Raw genomic sequence first — 17,878 nt, forward strand, 5'->3', positions numbered from 1 at the left:
GGGGCGTGAGGGACGAGACGACTACCACACCGGATTAGTTATGATTGAATTTGTGGCCGTAATCACACAAGCAAGCGTTCGCCGTGGCGTGTCGAAGCGTGCCGTGGAGAGGCGTGCGAGAGTGGGGAGGGTCTAAGGAGAAAAGAGGGGGGGGGGTGTTAGTGAAAGGAAGCGTACTACAAACTCCAGAAGGGCCAGGCTTACCCCCAATACGCCGCTCGTCCTTCTTTTTTACCAACACCGCATCTACTCCGTGTTGAGGAGAACGAGGATTACTCGTCAGTGCCATGCAATTTTGGTCAGACTTTCATCCAAATAATAATCCACAGCCCAAACGGACATGGTTGCAGTGTTTCCGACCAGCTTGAACGCACTTGAAGTCAATAGCAGAATTTTCTTTCAGCTGTGTAAGCGAAATTATGTGAACTGGTAAAACAAAGGTAGGATATCCTCCCTTAAAACACTGATAAACTAATTGTTCAACTGCTCAACACTTGTAAGTGTGCAACTGCAAGTTAAATACTTGCAAGTGTTCAGAGAAGTTTAGTCAAGTTTATCATAGTGAAGGCACTAATGCTCTAAATAAGGCACTACACTACAGTTTACGTTTTTTGAAATATTCGTTCCTGTGGCATAAAATTGGGTTCTAAGACCTATTTTCGTAATCTACGCTAAATTCCGAGCCAAACGAGCCGACATGTGATGGGGTTCTGATTAAAAATGGCATAAATTGATAGAAGTTGTTTTTGTTTTTTTTTGACTTGCTTTTCATTTTGCTAACTGCTTATCAGAACCCCATCACATGTAGGCTCGTTTGACGTGGAATTTCACGAGGAATGAGCGGACAATGTATACCAAAATACACACTTCAGCACCCCCAAAACGGGTTTAGCACTCCTGGAAAGGTAGGATATCGCACCTTTGTTTTTCCAGTGTGATCACTGAAGAAAATTCAAAACGTGTTCATTTTAAGTTGACGAGCTAATTAGCACAGGCGCGATATTGCGATATTTTGAAATAATCTTATCGTTCCATCCACGATTGGGCTGTAATTGTGTGGGACATCGGGCGGTGGGAAATCACTCTTGGTTCAAGTGCAAACGATTGTGAGCCTTGCCATGCCGTAATAAGAGCCGGAATGCCACACAGAACGGAGTATGGGTGTCCCACAGTTCCGCCCGGCACCTTCGGTGCTTCCCACTTGGCCGCCTCTATGTCCCGCTGCTGCTGCTCCTACTGCTCCCGCCAGCTCCCCCACTAATAATGCCCGGATTGATTATTTAACCCGTTTGGCTCCACCTCCAATTAGTAGCGGCGGCCGGTGCTTTGAGACGACCCAGCCTTCGGGAAGCGCCCCAGGGCCCCCCCGCTACACTGTCTTCCAGGCCTGACTAAGATTCTCTCTCTCTTGTTTACTTTTTAAACGAACATGTTAGGCTCGTTTCTGCCACACTCTCATACAAGCGTGGCAAGAGGGGGTGTAGGAGGAGGGGGGGGGGCGTCATATGACCTTACACCAAAGGAACACCAAAAAGGTTGGCCACCTTATAAAATGTTGTTCCCCCTCGTGTTCCCCGCACTCAAAACTGCACAAATAAGTACACGCTGTTTGAACAAAAAATTTCTTGCAGACTCTTTTTAGCCGGAAGCGGCTGCGTAGAATCGCTCGTCCCCTGCAGCGACAGCCTGTATTTATTTCTATGGCTCAGTCAATGGGGGAGCGCCCGGCCAGAGCTTGGGAGGTCGACGGTTCGACTCAAGCCTCGGCAAGATTTTTCGCTTTCCGTTTGACGTTGGTGTTATGCCTCAGGACCGACCTGAAGTTCAAGTAGGATTGGAACACGGCTCACCTCTGTTCACGGAAAAAAAAAGATTAGCTGAGCCAGCTAATATATTGACTGGTATCTGGACAGACAAGCACATAAACTTCTGTAACCACTATATATTGTCTACTCTAATCAATCATTGGCTGTGCCAGTCAAAGATAAGTTGTATGAAGTAATGATTTGCCTGCATCAGTAAGGTAGACCTCGACTGATTTAGGTAAGGGATGAGCTCTTACAACTTATCTTTGACTGGCACAGCCAATGATTGATTAGAGTAGACAATATAGTGGTTACAGAAGTTTATGTGCTTGTCTGTCCAGATACCAGTCAATATATTAGCTGGCTCAGCGAATCTTTTTTTTTTCCGTGTTGGGTGGGAGCTCTGGTGGGAGCTCGTACCAAAATAAAGAGATCTAGGTTGTCTCCACGGGGTTCGTTCACACAAAGTGTTTTTCATTTTCTTTCACTACTTCGGTCCCTATCCTTCCACTGTTATTTCAAATGCAATAAATTACGTGCAAGTCTGCATGTCAATGCATTGCACTAACTTTTAATCGTTCCCACACGAGCAATAAAATTTTGGACCGTACGTACGTTGTTGCATTGAATAAAGGTCATTAAAATTTACAGTGAATATGTTTACAAATGTACATTGTTTGATTGCCGGGCACAAGTCATGTCGACGTCTGTGGCATTTTGGAACTGTATCTCATGAAGGGGGACTCTTTTCTTCCTTAACATAATAAACATAATAGAAAGAAAGAAAGAAAGAAAGAAAGAAAGAAAGAAAGAAAGAAAGAAAGAAAGAAAGAAACGTGCTGCGCGCTTCTGTTGGCCGGTTGTCAGTCAAACAGGGATGCGAGATGAGCGCAGCGCTGCTGACGACTCACGACTCCCCTTCATTTACTGTTCATAGCGTAAGGCCGGAGAGTCTGCGAGGCCGGTTCGGGAATTCCCTCGCCGCGCCGCCCATTAGAGGAGAGTCCGCCCGCCGCGGCCATTAGGTTGGCGTAATTAGTGTTGCGGGAGAGAACGAGGGAGAGCCGCGCGCTCACACCTAGCGTGCGAGGGAGAGCCGCGCGCTCCCGGCCGCACCTGCGCGTGGATATTTGTCACGGTCCGTGTGGGCGGCGCGGCCGGGCGCGGCGGGGTCCCGCGGCTGGTCAACTGTGATTGCTTATGAATTCGACATGAGGGCACTCCCTCCCTCCCTCCCTCCCCACCTCCGACGCGCGTTAGGCCAGCGGCAGGAGGTGTGATTCCCCGGACGGGGGTGGACTCCTTGTCCGTTCGGTCAACCGGTGCGGGTCAGTCCGTTCCCATCGGCCAGCCCACTCCCCACTCGCACGCCACAAATATAAATTCAAAAGAGAATCTTCCTCTTCCTTCCTTCCTCGACTCCTCATGTACTCACCCGCCCATGGGGGCTGCGCGTACTGCTGTGAACAAGGCCGCCATGGCGAGGGCCGCGACCAGCACCACGGTGGAGGTCTGCATGGCTGACGGATTCCTGGAGAGACAGACGAGAGAGCATGTCAGGACCACACCCACTAACGAACAACTGCTTTTTATATACAGAGTAGGAGCCATGATTTGAACGACGATACGCAAACCCGCACGCCTGCATGCGGTAGAGCCAAATAGTGCCCCACAAAACAGGACGGGGCCGATGGTACACCCTGTAAAAGGCTGCAGGTAGGAGCAAGGAGCAAGTAGCTAGATCTGGCAAAATAATATCGTGCATGCTATTTCCGACTGCGGAAATTGCGAAAAAAGTAATAATTACGTAGCATCCAGCAGCCGAGTCGCCGACGGGCGTGACGCAGGTGAGGGCGGGAGGGAGGGAGAGAGAGACATAGAGAGAGAGGAGCATGGAGAGGGCGAAGGGAGACAGAGAGGAAATAGAGCAGGGGAAGGGGTAGGGGGGTGGGTAGATTAAGAGGTCTGCATTGGAGTACACTGGGGCAGTTACCAGTTATGTAATGCTGAGAGGCAAAACTTCCTCATAGGAGATGCTGCCCCCTCCCTCCGGTCTATTCTCTTTTGTTCTCTCCTCGCTGATCATCGAATACGCCATCTCCGTGTGCACGAGCCGCCCACCCAGAAATGAAAATTGCACCGAAATGGCATCGAACGTCGATCTGACTTCGAAACCTCGACTTAAGTGACAAAGTCACATTTTTCAACCAACGTTCAAGGTCGATTCGACTTCCCCATTTCTGGCTGAGGTGCGTAGCGGAACGGGTGAACTTTTCCCTCTTGATCGATTTTCCCACAGTGCGATTACTAACCGTATTATTGATGAGCTTGTTGTTGTTGCTCTGTTTGCCGCGTCCAAAGCCCAGAGAGAGCCCCGTGGCGAGGGGTCGGCGGCGTGCCCTTCGTTTGCATAGACCACGGCGGCGGTGAGCTTGCCGGGCGGGGCGGGGAGTGGGGCCTACTGCGTACCGCGTGTATCGGTGTGGATTAAGTCCGAAAATTGAGGAGTGGGTGCCTGAGTCGGTAACTCGATTCCCACACGTGAGTGGCGGGGGCGGCCGGGGAGGGAGAACTAACCGTGGGCAGCCAGTGAGGTGGACACATAGGGACCTTGTCCCTCATTACGGCCGGCCGCGCCGTGCGAGGTGGGCCGGCCACAGCTGCGGCTCCCGAGCGCTCTCGCAGTGAAGTAACCGCAAATGAGGCACTCCGAGCTACACTAACATCTGGTGTGTGAGACAGTCTCACTCTTTAAATGAACCGCGAACGGCCTGTGTTTGAGACACGCTGTGTCCTCCAGGTGCGGCGCACAGTGGGACACCCAGGAAGCCATAGAGGGAGAGGGGAGGAGAGGTCGAAGTTTAACACGTATATTAGCCCACCCTAGTGCGACATTTCAATAACCGCCTCCGAGCGCGAGGCAACGGGCGCCCCACCCCCGCCACACGGTGGGCGCGTGAGCCCACTCCCCATTCCAGCGTCAGCGGCTCACTCAGAAACAGTGGGGTGCATGGGGGCGAGGAGATAATAAAGGAAACGAAATAAAAAGAATATCCGACAGTTTAGCGATAATGAGGTGGATTTCCATGCGGGGCGCTGCCGAAGCTGCCACCGCGGGAGGAGAGGGGGCTCTCGGCTGTCTGGGGAGGCACGACCCGCACCCCAGCCTCTGCTCTGCGCGGCTCTGCGTGTGTGTATGGGGGTGCTTGCGGAGAATCATTTACAGAGGCGTGCAAAATAATAATCTGAGAATAAATCTCATCTCTACGTAGCCCCGAGACTGCGTGCCATAATTTGCGATAGCAAAAGAGGATTAATTAGAAAATCAATAATTGGTTTTCTTCACGGTGCAGGGAAATTACGGGAAGAAAAATGAATTTTGCGTGTAAAATTACACAGTATTACACTTTCCTGCATTTTACGAACACCTTGGGTGTGTAATACAAACAAATATCTTCGTGATTCAAAGAGTTTGCTTGTATTACATGGTTCCAAATCATTTGTACGTTACAAAAAGTAGTTGTTCGCAAGAGCTTACACGCAGTAAAAACGTTGTCTTGTAATTCAAGCAGATGGCTTGAAATCCAACTCATTTTCCCTTGAATTTCAAGCAATCTTCTTGAATTACAAGATATCATTTTTACCGTGAAGTGGTAAAAATATTAAATCGGTACGGTGTGGCCAAGCATTAACAGATTTGAAGTAAAGGTGAACTTAAATTATTATCTCTCGGACTCTCCAACTCCACGACCAAGAATCACTACAGGTCTAACATGATTCCACAACTCACGATGGGACAACGGAGGGAATGAGTCCCCTGTAACCTCCTGACCTCCTTCCCCTCTCACAAACTATTTCATATCCCACGACGTTCAGCCAACTTCCGAAAAGGAATCCTTGCGCGCGTCAGATGGAGTGGAGAATCGGTATAGTCCGGCCTGCCACCTTTTGTAGATGGGAGAAGTTGTGCTCTATTGGGGGCAGAGGTAAAGTGCTCTACGAGATACAAAGGGAGCGATTTCATTCTTCCCGACACACGCACCCAGCACTCACAGAACACATACAGCATCAACACTCTTCAGGTCGAGGTCGAGGGGGCAACTACGGAAGTCATGAACTCCTGCCTGGGAATCATAAGAATAAAAATTAATTGAAATCAACAGAAATCATTAAACTAAGTGGGAAACTAATAGAACTGATACAAATTAGTCGAAATAAGCGTCTTCTTCCACTAGAAAACCCTCGAGAAAACCTAAGGACTAAATGTAAGCGGACGGGAATCACATGGGAATCGGTGGTAATCAAGTATACTCATCAAAAGGGAACTTTGGGTAGATACAGAGTTAACGTCACGAAACGCAACCGTGATTTTTACGTTTCGTAAGCTTAACGCAGCCAGAATCACGCTCGCGTTTAGGGAACTATGTACCACCTTTTCTTTGTTCCCTCGGTTGCTCCTGAACAACTTTCGTTGCTGTTCAGCAACATTTGTTGTTTCTGAACAACTTTCGGTGCTGCTCAACAGACAATTTTCTATTGTTCTCGAACAAACTTTTGTTGTTACTGAAATCGAGCTGTTTGTTTTAAAAGGTCATTATTACTTAAGAAGTCGATGTTGTTCTACAACACTGAGTCAGTGAAAAAATTAACAGAGATTTGCTATTAATCTAGATGATATTCTTTACAGGGAGCTGCATGCACTCAAATTATTCAAATGCATGCACTTATTGTATTGAAAGAGATCACTTGATTCAAGAACCTTCTGTTTTCGGTGCAGTACTCTAGTAAAGCAACTTTCCGCTGCTGGTGGTGGAGAGGGTGCACGCCGCGTGGCGGAAGGGAGGGGGCGCGGGCCGTTATATGAGAATGATAGAGCCGTTAAGCAGCACTTTTGCACACTTCGACAGCAATGGCCCAGCCTGGGGGCGTGACGCCGCCGGGCCGCAGGCGGGCGCCGCCATAGGGTGGGCGGGGCGGCGTTATCCGGCGGTAATGTGCGGCAATCCTCAGGCGCGGCGCGTCCATCAGGGCCGCCGCCCTCCGCGCTGCTGGCACTGCCATGGACTCTGCGGACAGACTGTGAATCACAATAGAGCTGTCCACGCGCGGCGGAGGAGTCGTGAAGAGCCATCATCAAACATTTCCCAGGTAACACAGATTCATCAATAATTGGTCAAATTGTAGTAGTAACATCACTTCCTACAGACTAGCACAGCTAATGACTAGTCACCATGACATAATTAGAGATTGTGAAATTTGATATTAACCCAAGAGGGTCAATATTTTATCAATTTAATGTCAAAATTACATCCACGTCAACAATAAGTCTTCTGGTGATTAAAAAGGAGCTATGTAGTGATAAAACACTGTTCTGTAGCGTACAGTGTGTGCATATTTATGCAGGTTTTGTTCACAATTATGCATAAAAATTTGTGCATAGTTATGGCTGTATAAAATTCTGCAAAGTTTATGCACAACAAAATGCCTAAGGGTTAAGTGTGCGATGCAATTTTATCGAATAGCGACTCCATTGACGAGAAGAGAAAACAAGATGCAGGCCCCTCGTGTGAAGCCAGAGAGGAAAATAGGTTCTGTGTTTTGTTCCTGTTCTCCTGAGCGCGTGAGCCTGAGGCAAGCTGCACTACGGGGAGCCGATCGCGAGCGCTCAGCCAGGCTGCAGGTTCAATCCATCATTGGCTCTCCCAGCAGGGAGGGAGAGGGAGAGTGGGGAGGGGTGGTGGAGCGGCCGCATATCGGCTCCCACCGCTACCGCGCTGCGGGTCACTGCACTGTGAGCGGGGCAAAGCGGAAAGTCTTGTCGCGAGTCCATCTCTCATTAACTCAAAAGCTGCGCCTCCTTCGCTGCGTTGTTTGTTCGCAGTGTCACGTCGCGATCGCAATCGCATCTCCCCCGCAGGCTGAGACAGCCCAGCCAGCCTCACGTCCCGAGGTGGCCCCCGCACCCTGTGGGTGGTGCGCCGGAGCAGGGTAGCCAGCCTACGACCAACCTGTTGACGGCCGCGGCGAGCATCAGGTTGAACGAAAACGAGAAACACCATGGGGAGGAGGGTCCTTTCCCCCACCCATCCTTGACAAACCCAGGGTCCAGGGCGCATTCTGCAGCTCACAATCAGAGACTTGACCTTGGACTTGACCGGGGCTACGCGATAACTACGACGAAAAGAACAATTACGCAAGTCAGTTGAATACCGTCCGGAAAACATTTTTGACTGAGTCATGTGCACGTCATGTGCGTCAAGATGGTGTCTGTTCCGGGGTCCACCTGGACTTGACTCACTGCTGCAAAGGTCTCCAAGGCCCAGGCCAGGGCTCCAGCAGGGCTCACCCCGAGGCTCACTCGCGGGTGAGAGTTACACGGGGGATACTGAGCAGTGGGGCGTGTCTCGCAGGCCTGATCGACACGAAATAATATGAATTGTTTCTCTAGTCACTGTCTAGTCTCCGTCTACGCTCTCTCTCTCTCTCTCTCTTTCTCTCTCTCTCTCTCTCTCTCTCTCTCTCTCTCTCTCTTTCTCTCTCTCCTCTCTCTCTCTCTCTCTCTCTCTTTCTCTTTCTCTCTCTCACCCTCCCTGTCCAGCAGCGTCAGTCTGACGCTGGTCTCCGCTGGCCTGGCTCTGTCCGCTTCAGCGGCACCCTATTCAGACCGGCAGTGTCTTTGTGTCCTTAGTCAAGGTATTCACAAAAGCGCCGTGGAGCCTCCAGAGGAGTGTTCTCCAGGGGCGGCTGGTGCGCTCCTCGACGACACAGACAAAAAGAGAAAGGAGGGCGAGTACGAGAGCCACTGCGACTTGTCAGGGCGACGTCCGCAATCGATTTTTTTTCCAAATACGCCAAGGATTCTGTATAGTGCGAGGTCTAGAGCGTACCGATGAGTGGAACAATTGATAATTGTGCGTTAACGAACCACAAAAATAAAGATTACAAGACCACGAAAAATGTTTAAACGAACAAGTCTTGAACATGGTTATCACCTGCATCTTTTCGTCTGCCTGTGGCTCCCTAGGTGCGCCGGCTGTACCTCGGCGTCCACCGGGAATCTGCTTTCCCCCCTTCCCCCTTTCCTCATAGCCTCTTATCAGTGACACGGGAAGGTACGCCGCGCGTTTCTTTTTGCTTCCGCTGAAAAAGTAAAAGAATAAATGCGGGTGATATTAAAGAAGAAAAAATAATGAATAGCAGCTTTAGGAAGAGATATAATTTACTAATGATTGTTGGTCCCAAGCATCTCTCTTGGCTACGGGGTCAGACTCCCATGTTAAACCATACGGAGCAATTTATCGTTGCTGTGTTGAGCGAAACCCACCAGTACGTGCCTACTGAAAACTTTAAGAGTGGCCTAGATATTTGAAGCGCTACAGCCGACAGTGTTCACATCGTTCACACCGGCAACTCAAGTGTGTAAACGTCGCTCACTTGAAGAAAAATGAAGCATTCGTGCACTTAGAGGCAAAAATGTGTCAATTTAAAAGGAAAATTAACCTTTGAACTCCGCATTGTATGGACATTCACACACCTTGAAGTGTGCTACATTCACGCGCTTGCGTTTCCAGTGCATATTCATGGCTTGGTCTGGGCCACCGCGCGCGTCGCGCCTGCGGCCACGGTACTGTCGGGCAGCAGCGCAGCTAAACCACCCTCCGTCTGGACAAAAGGATTCCGACGACTGCTAATCCCCGGCTGGCTCCAAGGCACCGCAACTACTTCTCTCTGGCGACAAGACGAGCGGCGCCCAGAAGAGTCCCGAAAGGAGACGGAGTTCGGAGCTCCTCGTGAAGGGCCTAAGTGAGTTTACACCAGCGGACGCCCTGCCCCCCCCCCTTTTTGCCCCACGAGCGAGGTAAGAAGGCTCCCGCACTACTCTTGCACCTGACCACAGTTGGCTGCTCGTTACAATGTCAGCACCTTGTCGCGACGGCGGAGCTTATTGGAGCACGATCACGATCTGGCAGCGCGATCAAATCGGCGAGGCGATAAAGCGGTTTAACCAAGATTCGTCTCTTCCAGGTTTTAAAAAACAAAAAAGGAATATTCATCAGATCGCTCGGACACTTCTTCTTGTTGAAGAAAACTTAGTTAATAGATGTCAGCAAAACAAAAAATCGAACTTGTGCGCGCGTTTTTAACATTACTATGTCTTTCACGGGAAACCTTTTTCAGTGAGACCTACGAAAACTTTTCACATTGGAAGCGAAATCTAAGGCAGCAATAACAATACAATTTCACACGAAGAAAATAGTACTGCATACAGTTCAGCCAGATGCCATACGGTAAACTATAAAAATTATTCAGAACTCACGTCCGAGAACGGCAAATCTGATTTTCGTCTGCCTCACACGCGCTTCTTCCTGTTAAGTTGGTCAGCGACCAGAGAGAATCGGCCTGGATCAGGGCGACTTCCAAAAGTAAGGCCTCTTGGGAGGGGCACCCCCTATCAGTTATGTTCCCACGGAGGGAGGCCATTGCCCGCCTCTCCTGCTCCTCCTCCTTGGAGCCACGCCCCTGAGCCACTCACTGCATCATCCCGTCCCAAAAGGCATGTTCAACTTTGTCACAGACCGCCGATGAGAACAAGGCCCTCGAGGATAAGGCGTGACTCCTGCCGAGGGCACACAGTTTAAAAACTCTTTCTATCTGCCAGGTCTACGAAACCTCTCTGAAATCACATTGGAATCAATGAAAAAAAAAGTGCAATCTTAGGCCTTTAAAAGGCGTCAGCGAAATGGTGCCTCTAGAAAGGCACTACCGGTAACCGTCCCTAAAGGTGCTGTTTTGGCACATTTAGTGCCGCTCTAAAGGTAACACCGCTCAAAATTCAGTAGCACCTGAAAAATTTAATTTTTATTGATTACTCCATTGGCATCTCATCTCATATACCGGAATTATGTAAAAATTGTTGAAAATCATTGGATGAACGAGTTGATGAAGTTTACGACATCAGTTATAAATCGTTGAGAACAAAACGTTATTTCACTACTCTGGGATATTGTTGATGGTAAAACAAACTTAAACCGTGAACTATCAACACCACGTCGTCTAGGTTCACAGCCAACGCCACTCGCTATTTGCAGGCGAGGTCCTCGCTGATCTCACCCTCTCTTGTGTTGATATAGTGCAGCAGCGCACACGGCGCCAGCGCAGCGCAGAGTATCCGGCTCAATGAGAAACTCAGGAAAGCGCTACGGGCAGGGGGAAGGGCTTAGCGTCTGCTAGCGCTACCCACGAAGGTCAGCGTCATGCGACGTGTGTCATATCATCCCAGCTACTGGTGGTTATTTCTGTTTGGTAAGTCTAACAGGAATTTTTTCGCTAATTAGGAGACATATTGATGAATTGACGCCCATTGCTTTTTTAAACAGGCATTTTCCTACACGCGCGGTATTTTGCAAATTGTTCTTTTTGGACTGTAAATTGGGAAATAGAACCAATTACCGACAGGGCCCTGCGCGTTGTCCTAGCACATAAGAGTGTGTTTGATGGCAGCCGCAGCTGTGGTAACCGAGTTTACAAAGTTGTCGGTTGAGCGGGCTGCGTGATAGAGGAAGGGGGGCGCGCAGAGACTGCTGGCGCGCGCGCGCGTGGGGGAAGAGGTGGGGTGCAAAGCACGTGCGTACGCGTGCAGGGATGCGACCGCCATTTTAATAACAGTTTAGGAACAGATTGATCTTGTGCAATGTATCAATAAGGGATTGTTAAACAATTCAAACGCACTGTCAGCTACCATACCGATTGATAAAGTGCTTCTTGGCCTCTTGTTTAACACGACTGGTACTTGAAACCTGTTTCTATGCGCCCGTTGACCCCTGACCTTCAAGAAAGGGCAATGACTGAGGCGTAACGTGGACGTAGCGCGACAAGAGTGTCGAGCGTGACTAGGACGTATTGTCCATGCTCCCTCTCACGCTGTGTGCCGATTATTTCTTTCTCTTTCCACCGCCTTCTCGGGGCATCAGTTCTTTTCCCGTGCACCGTATTGTCTTTCTTTCTTCCCCACTCTTTCTAAGGCCCTCGTGCCTTTTCCCTACCCTCCTGATGTTGTAAAACCCTTACAAAAGGCTGAGGTATATGAATGCCTCGCCCAACTCCCCCTCTTCGCAGCCTGAGATGAGTCCCGGATAAAGTTGTCTGGCAATTATGCCAGCTCTGCTGGGGAATGCCCGGGAATGCCCCGGCCCAGTCCGCTTTACGATGGAAATGTGCTGTACAGTTTTTTAACTGCCCCGGTTATCGTGTTCATTTAACCTCTTTTCCTTGCGGGCGCCTCGCCCGTTCGCCCGCTCTTGAAGGGCGAGCGAGAGCGGCCCATAAAGAAGTATGGGACTCGTCTGAGAATCTGCCTGCCGCGTAAGTGCAAGGCTAGTAACAAAACTGTCGAGTGAAATATACCTTTTCCGTACTTTTAAGACCTAGCGAATAGATTTGTTGTTCGCAGCCATGCAAAGGTGTCGGTTTCTTCATGTATTGCGAAAAACGGTTCGAATTTTATATTTCCTTGTAGGATGGCGAACTATTTCTAAAGTTATATTGGTTGGTGGCCGACACAATCAAGCGTCGCTGTTTTTAAGAGGCGAGGGTTCGAGGAAAGGGGTGCACCCCACGCACCCCGCATGGACACTTGCTCTCCGGTAGTAAACAGTTTTGGGGACTGTGTGAACAGATGTTTAAACTCTAAAGTTTAAAAGATGTTTTGTTTTCTGGCCATTTTGGTAAGAAAAACTCCCTCCCCAGTCCAGAAATTTCATGAGTGTTTCCATGAGCCATGGAACACCAAGGAAAGTCATGGAAAGCTATTTCCTATGAAAGATGACTTTCCATGTATATTTGCCCACTTCCATGTGAAAAAATGTCCATGGAAAATAAGGTTCCTTGGCAGTTCACAGTCTCCATGATGTTCTATCAAAGTGTTAAGTTGCATAAAAAGACGAAGGCATGTCTTATCGAATGGTAGAGAACACGAGTATAGGGCGTTGGAATCGAGGCGGAGTCACATCTGGTGGCCGTTTTTTGCTAGCTCAACCCGTTCTTGAGTTGCCAGAAAAAGGTGATCAGAATTGACTGCAATTTAAATGGCCCTACTAAAGTTCTTTGTAAATGCTACATGCTAAATTTCAGGTCGAAATTTTAAAAATAAAAGGTTTTATAGCTTTCTTTATAATCATGGAAAATGGTTCCCCTGAGGAAGATGGGAAAATGCCCCATGGGGGTGGGGTCTCACCATGGATGGATGGTCGTTCCATGAAGAATCCTCCCATGGAAAACATTTTTCCTTGTGGCCATTTTTTTCAAGGAAATCAGTTTTCCTTGGAGTGCTCTCGTGGAAAGCATTTTTCCATGGTAGAACGTCCATGGAATCACGCACCACATGGAATTTGATGAGCCCCACATGGAAAACAGACCTCTACCCATGGAATACACATCATGGAATTCCATGCGATCCATGGGGTTTAGGGACTGGATCGCCAAAAGGGTGAGGGTGAGGGGAGAGCCAAACGGTTCAAATTGTCCGCGATGATTGGGAATTGTGATAAAAGTTGTCCTGCACCGATCTTTTCTCAGTGTTTATGTCACTGCAGGACCACACGACAGCGCCTTGGCGCTGCCGCTGCCTGAAGGGTGCGGCGCCCGGCGAGGAGTGTCCGAGGGGCCAAGCGCTGACCGCCCCTCCCCGCATGTCACAGGCGGACAGCATTCCAGCTCCGCCATGTGCACCCCTGCAGACTGCGGCACACGCACACACACACACACACACACAAATACACACACGCTCACTCCCGCAACGCCGCAGCACCAAAGAGCCAAAGGGTGAACACGCATGCCTCATGCCGCCTCATGGGGAGACGCCCCGGCTGGCTGTCATGGCCGGACTCAGCAAACACGAGACACGACCCGACAGCGCGGCCGCATCCAGAATGCCCGCCGCCCGAGTGTGGAAGGGAGAGGAGGCAGCTCATGTGTTTCTATGAACGTTTCGCGTATGTTTGTAGTATTTTTCTTGTATTTTTAGAAATGTGTATTTCGATGTCCAAGTAACACTGAGACTGGCTCGTATCACATATTGGTTCAAAGGAATTTCACTCTCAGCCCGCTGCTGACATTTTGCAAATATACAATAAACTACGATTGCACAGAATTCTTTGTAACTCAAGAATTTTCTTTAAAGGATTTAAGAGTTTATACTTTTTCTAATGCCCCCTCTCTTTTATTACCTTATGCACACCTGATGGAAACACCAAGTATTAAATAGAATTAGTCGAAATAAGCGTTTCTTGCCACTAGAAACCGTATCGAACAAAATGGAGTACTCGCAAGTGGACGGGAATCATTGGGATAGTCAAGCATTGTGGAGGGAATCATGTGTGGACTTTAAAAGGAAGTGGTTGGCCCCGCGGGCCGACCCACACCCTGCACTCTCGGCTGGGCCACGCTGACCCCAGCCACAGCATACAAGACAACTATGTAACGATGACAGTCGTGTGGGGACAAAGACGAAAGACCAAAGACTAGAGGCTCCCGGGGAAAAGGGGAGTAAGCTGTAGTAGCTAATCAGTATCGATCAGTATGCTGGCAGCTAGCTGGAAACCTGAAGATACACACTAAATAATCCTCATACATTGTTGTATTGTGCATAAAAAGCAGAATTTCAACCAGCCATAATATTATGCACATTTTGTGCATAAATATGCACAATTTGTACGTAATTATGCATAAAATTTGTGCATACTTATGGCTGTTGAAAATTCTGCATGTTTATCCAGAACACAATGCATAAGGATTTGGTGTGGATACAAATCAAGTTAGTGTGTAGGTAATTTCAAGAGCTGTGCCGCTCACGACGTGACTAGAGCATTCCCCCAGTGACTACCCTATCCCCCCGCCCCGCCAGCAGTTGAAGCTGGCTCCGTCACTAGTAAAATACGATCGTCGGCGCAGTCAGGATCCGCGGACCATCGGCACGGCGCTCACGTCCCGACGATGAGCAATCAGCGGAAACGGCCGCGTCCCGCCGCGCCCCGCCAGCGTCGTCTTCTTGTCAATTTCTCCCGACCGAAGCGCATTTTATTCCCTCCTCCACACTCCCTCCGCCCAGGCCGGAGGCAAAAACGTCAGCAAATCTCTTCCCTCTCCGAAGTAAATCTTTATATTTTTTTTGTGTTTTGTCTCTGTTTTTTATTCCCGTCTCTACTTGAATACAAGCGGCAAGCAAGCGGAGAGGCACAGCAGAGTCAATAATACGGGGCATTACTGTACCCCCTCCCCTGGAGCCCCTGGACCAGACCAACGCACACCACAGCATCCGTTCCCCTCCGAGATGATTGCGTCTGTCTTTATGGGTCACCTGGCGGCCATGGGCGCCCACGGGTCGGAATGGGCTGGCCATGAGTCCATCTCTGGCGCGGAGTGCGCACCTAGGAGGGCGGGGAAGGAATGGGCGGTACCGATTTAACACTCACCACAGAAATAACATCGGCGATATTAAAAATAAAGGAGTAACGCATCTCGCTCTTGGAGGAGCAACGAATTGTTTCCGATTTCGTTTTGAGCGGTTAACTATGCGTTGCTGGAACTCCAGAAGACATCCCACACCACGCATTAGTCTCAGTTGTTTCTATTACAGCTCTCTCACCCGCTGCTGATAGACTTTTGAGTTTGCATAAAGAAGCTCCGGCCGGGGGGCGGCACTAGCGTCCACCAAAAGCACATGGGACGGGCGTACCTGGAACAAACAACAAAACACACTTTAATATTCAAGCTGGTTATGCTGCAGCAGCAATATTGCGATATCGCATTGCCATGGAGGGCAAGTCCACCGTATTTAAATCCATTTGCGGATGAGTGCACGCGCAGGGCCCGATGGCGCTGTGCCCCGCCAAATAAGCAGATTTCGAATTCTCCTGCCGCGCCATCAGTTCTGGTGCCCAGTGCGCAGGCGCGTTTCACACATATACATACACACACACTCACAGTACAAAAGGATGGCCGCAGGGGATACGTGTGTTGGAGGTGCGGGTGTGTGCGGTTGGGGGTGGGAGGTCTAACGCGAAAAGGGAATAATGTAAGCTCCCTGGAGTACCACTTGCACACGAACATCTCCACCTGGGCCCTCCAGTCCAGTGGTGGGGAAAAGAGAATCAAGTATTGGGAAGAACAGATGTGCTTCAGTACACCGATAAATCCAGACTTTTGACCTTTACGATTATAATCGCATTACTCGTAAAATTCTGAGCCTGCATTGGATAGAGTTATGTAATAAACGGTCAGACGGAAAGCATCTGAAAAAGTACAAAAAAAAGTTATCAGTGTATGCCCTTTTCGAACAGAACCATATTACATGTAGACTCGTTTGACAAGGAATTTGCGTGGATTACCAAAATAGGTCTCTGGATCTACATTCCATAGGGAGAAAATATTTCAAATCAAAAAAAGTATAAACCGCAATGTCTATGGAGCTTTAGTGCCTTTTAGTGGTTGCATATCCTAAGTTTGTTTCCCTGTGTAAACACGAGTAAGTGTTCAGCTGCCAGTTCCGTGCTTCCAACAAACAGAGCGTGGGATATATTTAACCTTGAGGAACGACAAGAAGAAGAATACAGCAGACGCCACTCCTGAAGAAAGGGATACGGCTCTTCATTTGCATGCTTTTAGCACGGTTGTCGCCGCCATCCCCGCTGTCACCGCCTCCACCATCCCTTTTACTGACTTCACAAACAGGATCAGTTTCGCGCCCACCCCTGCGCATGATGCGCTCCAGCCACACCTGTTGTCGGTAACGCCGTCAGTGTAACGTTATCACTCTGATAATTGCTCCCCGCGATATGGTCGAATATAAAAGGGTCGTCTAAGCCTATTGTCCTCATAGTTTACGACGAGTCGAAAAAATCGCTCACCTAGAAAAGATTTGCAGCCACGAATGGGATATGGATCGTATGTGCCTGCATTTCAATACATTTAGTTTACGACCGGACACCACTGGAATTTCTGGAGTAATGTGTAGTATCTAAAAAGAGATATACAGCTTGGAGCATCCCAAATGGGCAACGATTTCGGATCATCCTATCGTGTGACGTGCGTCATTCAAATTCAATAAGCAAAACTGGTAGCATCATGCATCACTCTCCCGAAAGCGACGCGCTATACTCCTGCATTTTAGGTGACAAGAAACATAATTGGACGCAAAATGTAACTTGTTGTCTTTCTGTCTCATTCCTCTAAACCGTTCCTTACACCCTAACGAATTGTGCATGCACAACGCTAGCCCTCGGAAAAACAATTTCTAACAGAGTTGGCCACGCGCCGGATGCAGTGCTTACGCAAGGCTGACGCACTGTCAGGCCGTGTCACGGAAACAAACGTCGCGACGCGTCACCAGACTGAGCGTTAGTCACTGGCGCGCATGGCGACGAGTTGATGGATTTGCATTAATTGACACGAACAGTGACATCTCAAAGGACCACCGCGTCACGCCCAACCACAATCCAGCGGCAGCTACACATGTCGACAGCTCTCACGAGAGAGGTCATTCGTGTTACGGCTAAAAAAGTTTTTTCGGGAAGGGGGGGGGGGGAGCAATTGGGTGCTAGCTTTTCATCGCGTTCATATTCATCAGTGATAAATTTGGCTGTCAGATTCACACCGACTGACTCGGACTGACTCGAGAACGCCCCGAGTAAACTGGCAAAACTCTTTTATTGCTTCATCTGTTACTGGTCCCGAGACTGGCCCTGTTGGGCTAGCAGCTTAACTTTGATAAAGATCAAGTTAGGCGTTAACACGTTAACATTTTTTGTTAAAAAACAGGAGTCCAATATTAAGTACCATTTAATGTTATGGTAAGCGTTGAAGTTATGACTTTTAATTTTATTATCTTGAATTTGTTTGCAGTGGTGTGCGTACATATAAGGTGAGGGTGAGGGACTTGGTGATTTTCCCAGCCACCACAAAGCAAGTCAGGGACAACCGTACGTCTGTTTGAGTTGAACCGCGGGATGTTGTGTGGCAGTCAATACAGCAGCCCTTGTGCCGGCATGATGTTCATGCATGGCGCGGAAAGGCGCGGG

At 49.1% G+C, this 17,878-nt stretch overlaps 1 protein-coding gene across 2 annotated transcripts in view; it reads right to left on the reverse strand.

The window, feature by feature from the left end:
• The window catches only part of LOC113203946 (diuretic hormone class 2), a 97,932-nt gene that overhangs the window by 8,900 nt on the left and 71,154 nt on the right, over nt 1–17,878 (reverse strand). For both annotated transcript variants that reach the window (XM_026418903.2, XM_052269526.1), the window contains one exon: nt 3,241–3,336. In XM_026418903.2, the coding sequence (XP_026274688.1) occupies nt 3,241–3,323 (83 nt within the window). In that variant the 5' untranslated portion in view covers nt 3,324–3,336. The remainder of the gene's footprint in view (nt 1–3,240; nt 3,337–17,878) is intronic.

This window comes from Frankliniella occidentalis, unplaced genomic scaffold, assembly GCF_000697945.3.
Source record: "Frankliniella occidentalis isolate FOCC.00 unplaced genomic scaffold, Focc_3.1 Scaffold94, whole genome shotgun sequence".
Classification (NCBI taxonomy): Eukaryota; Metazoa; Arthropoda; class Insecta; order Thysanoptera; family Thripidae; genus Frankliniella; species Frankliniella occidentalis.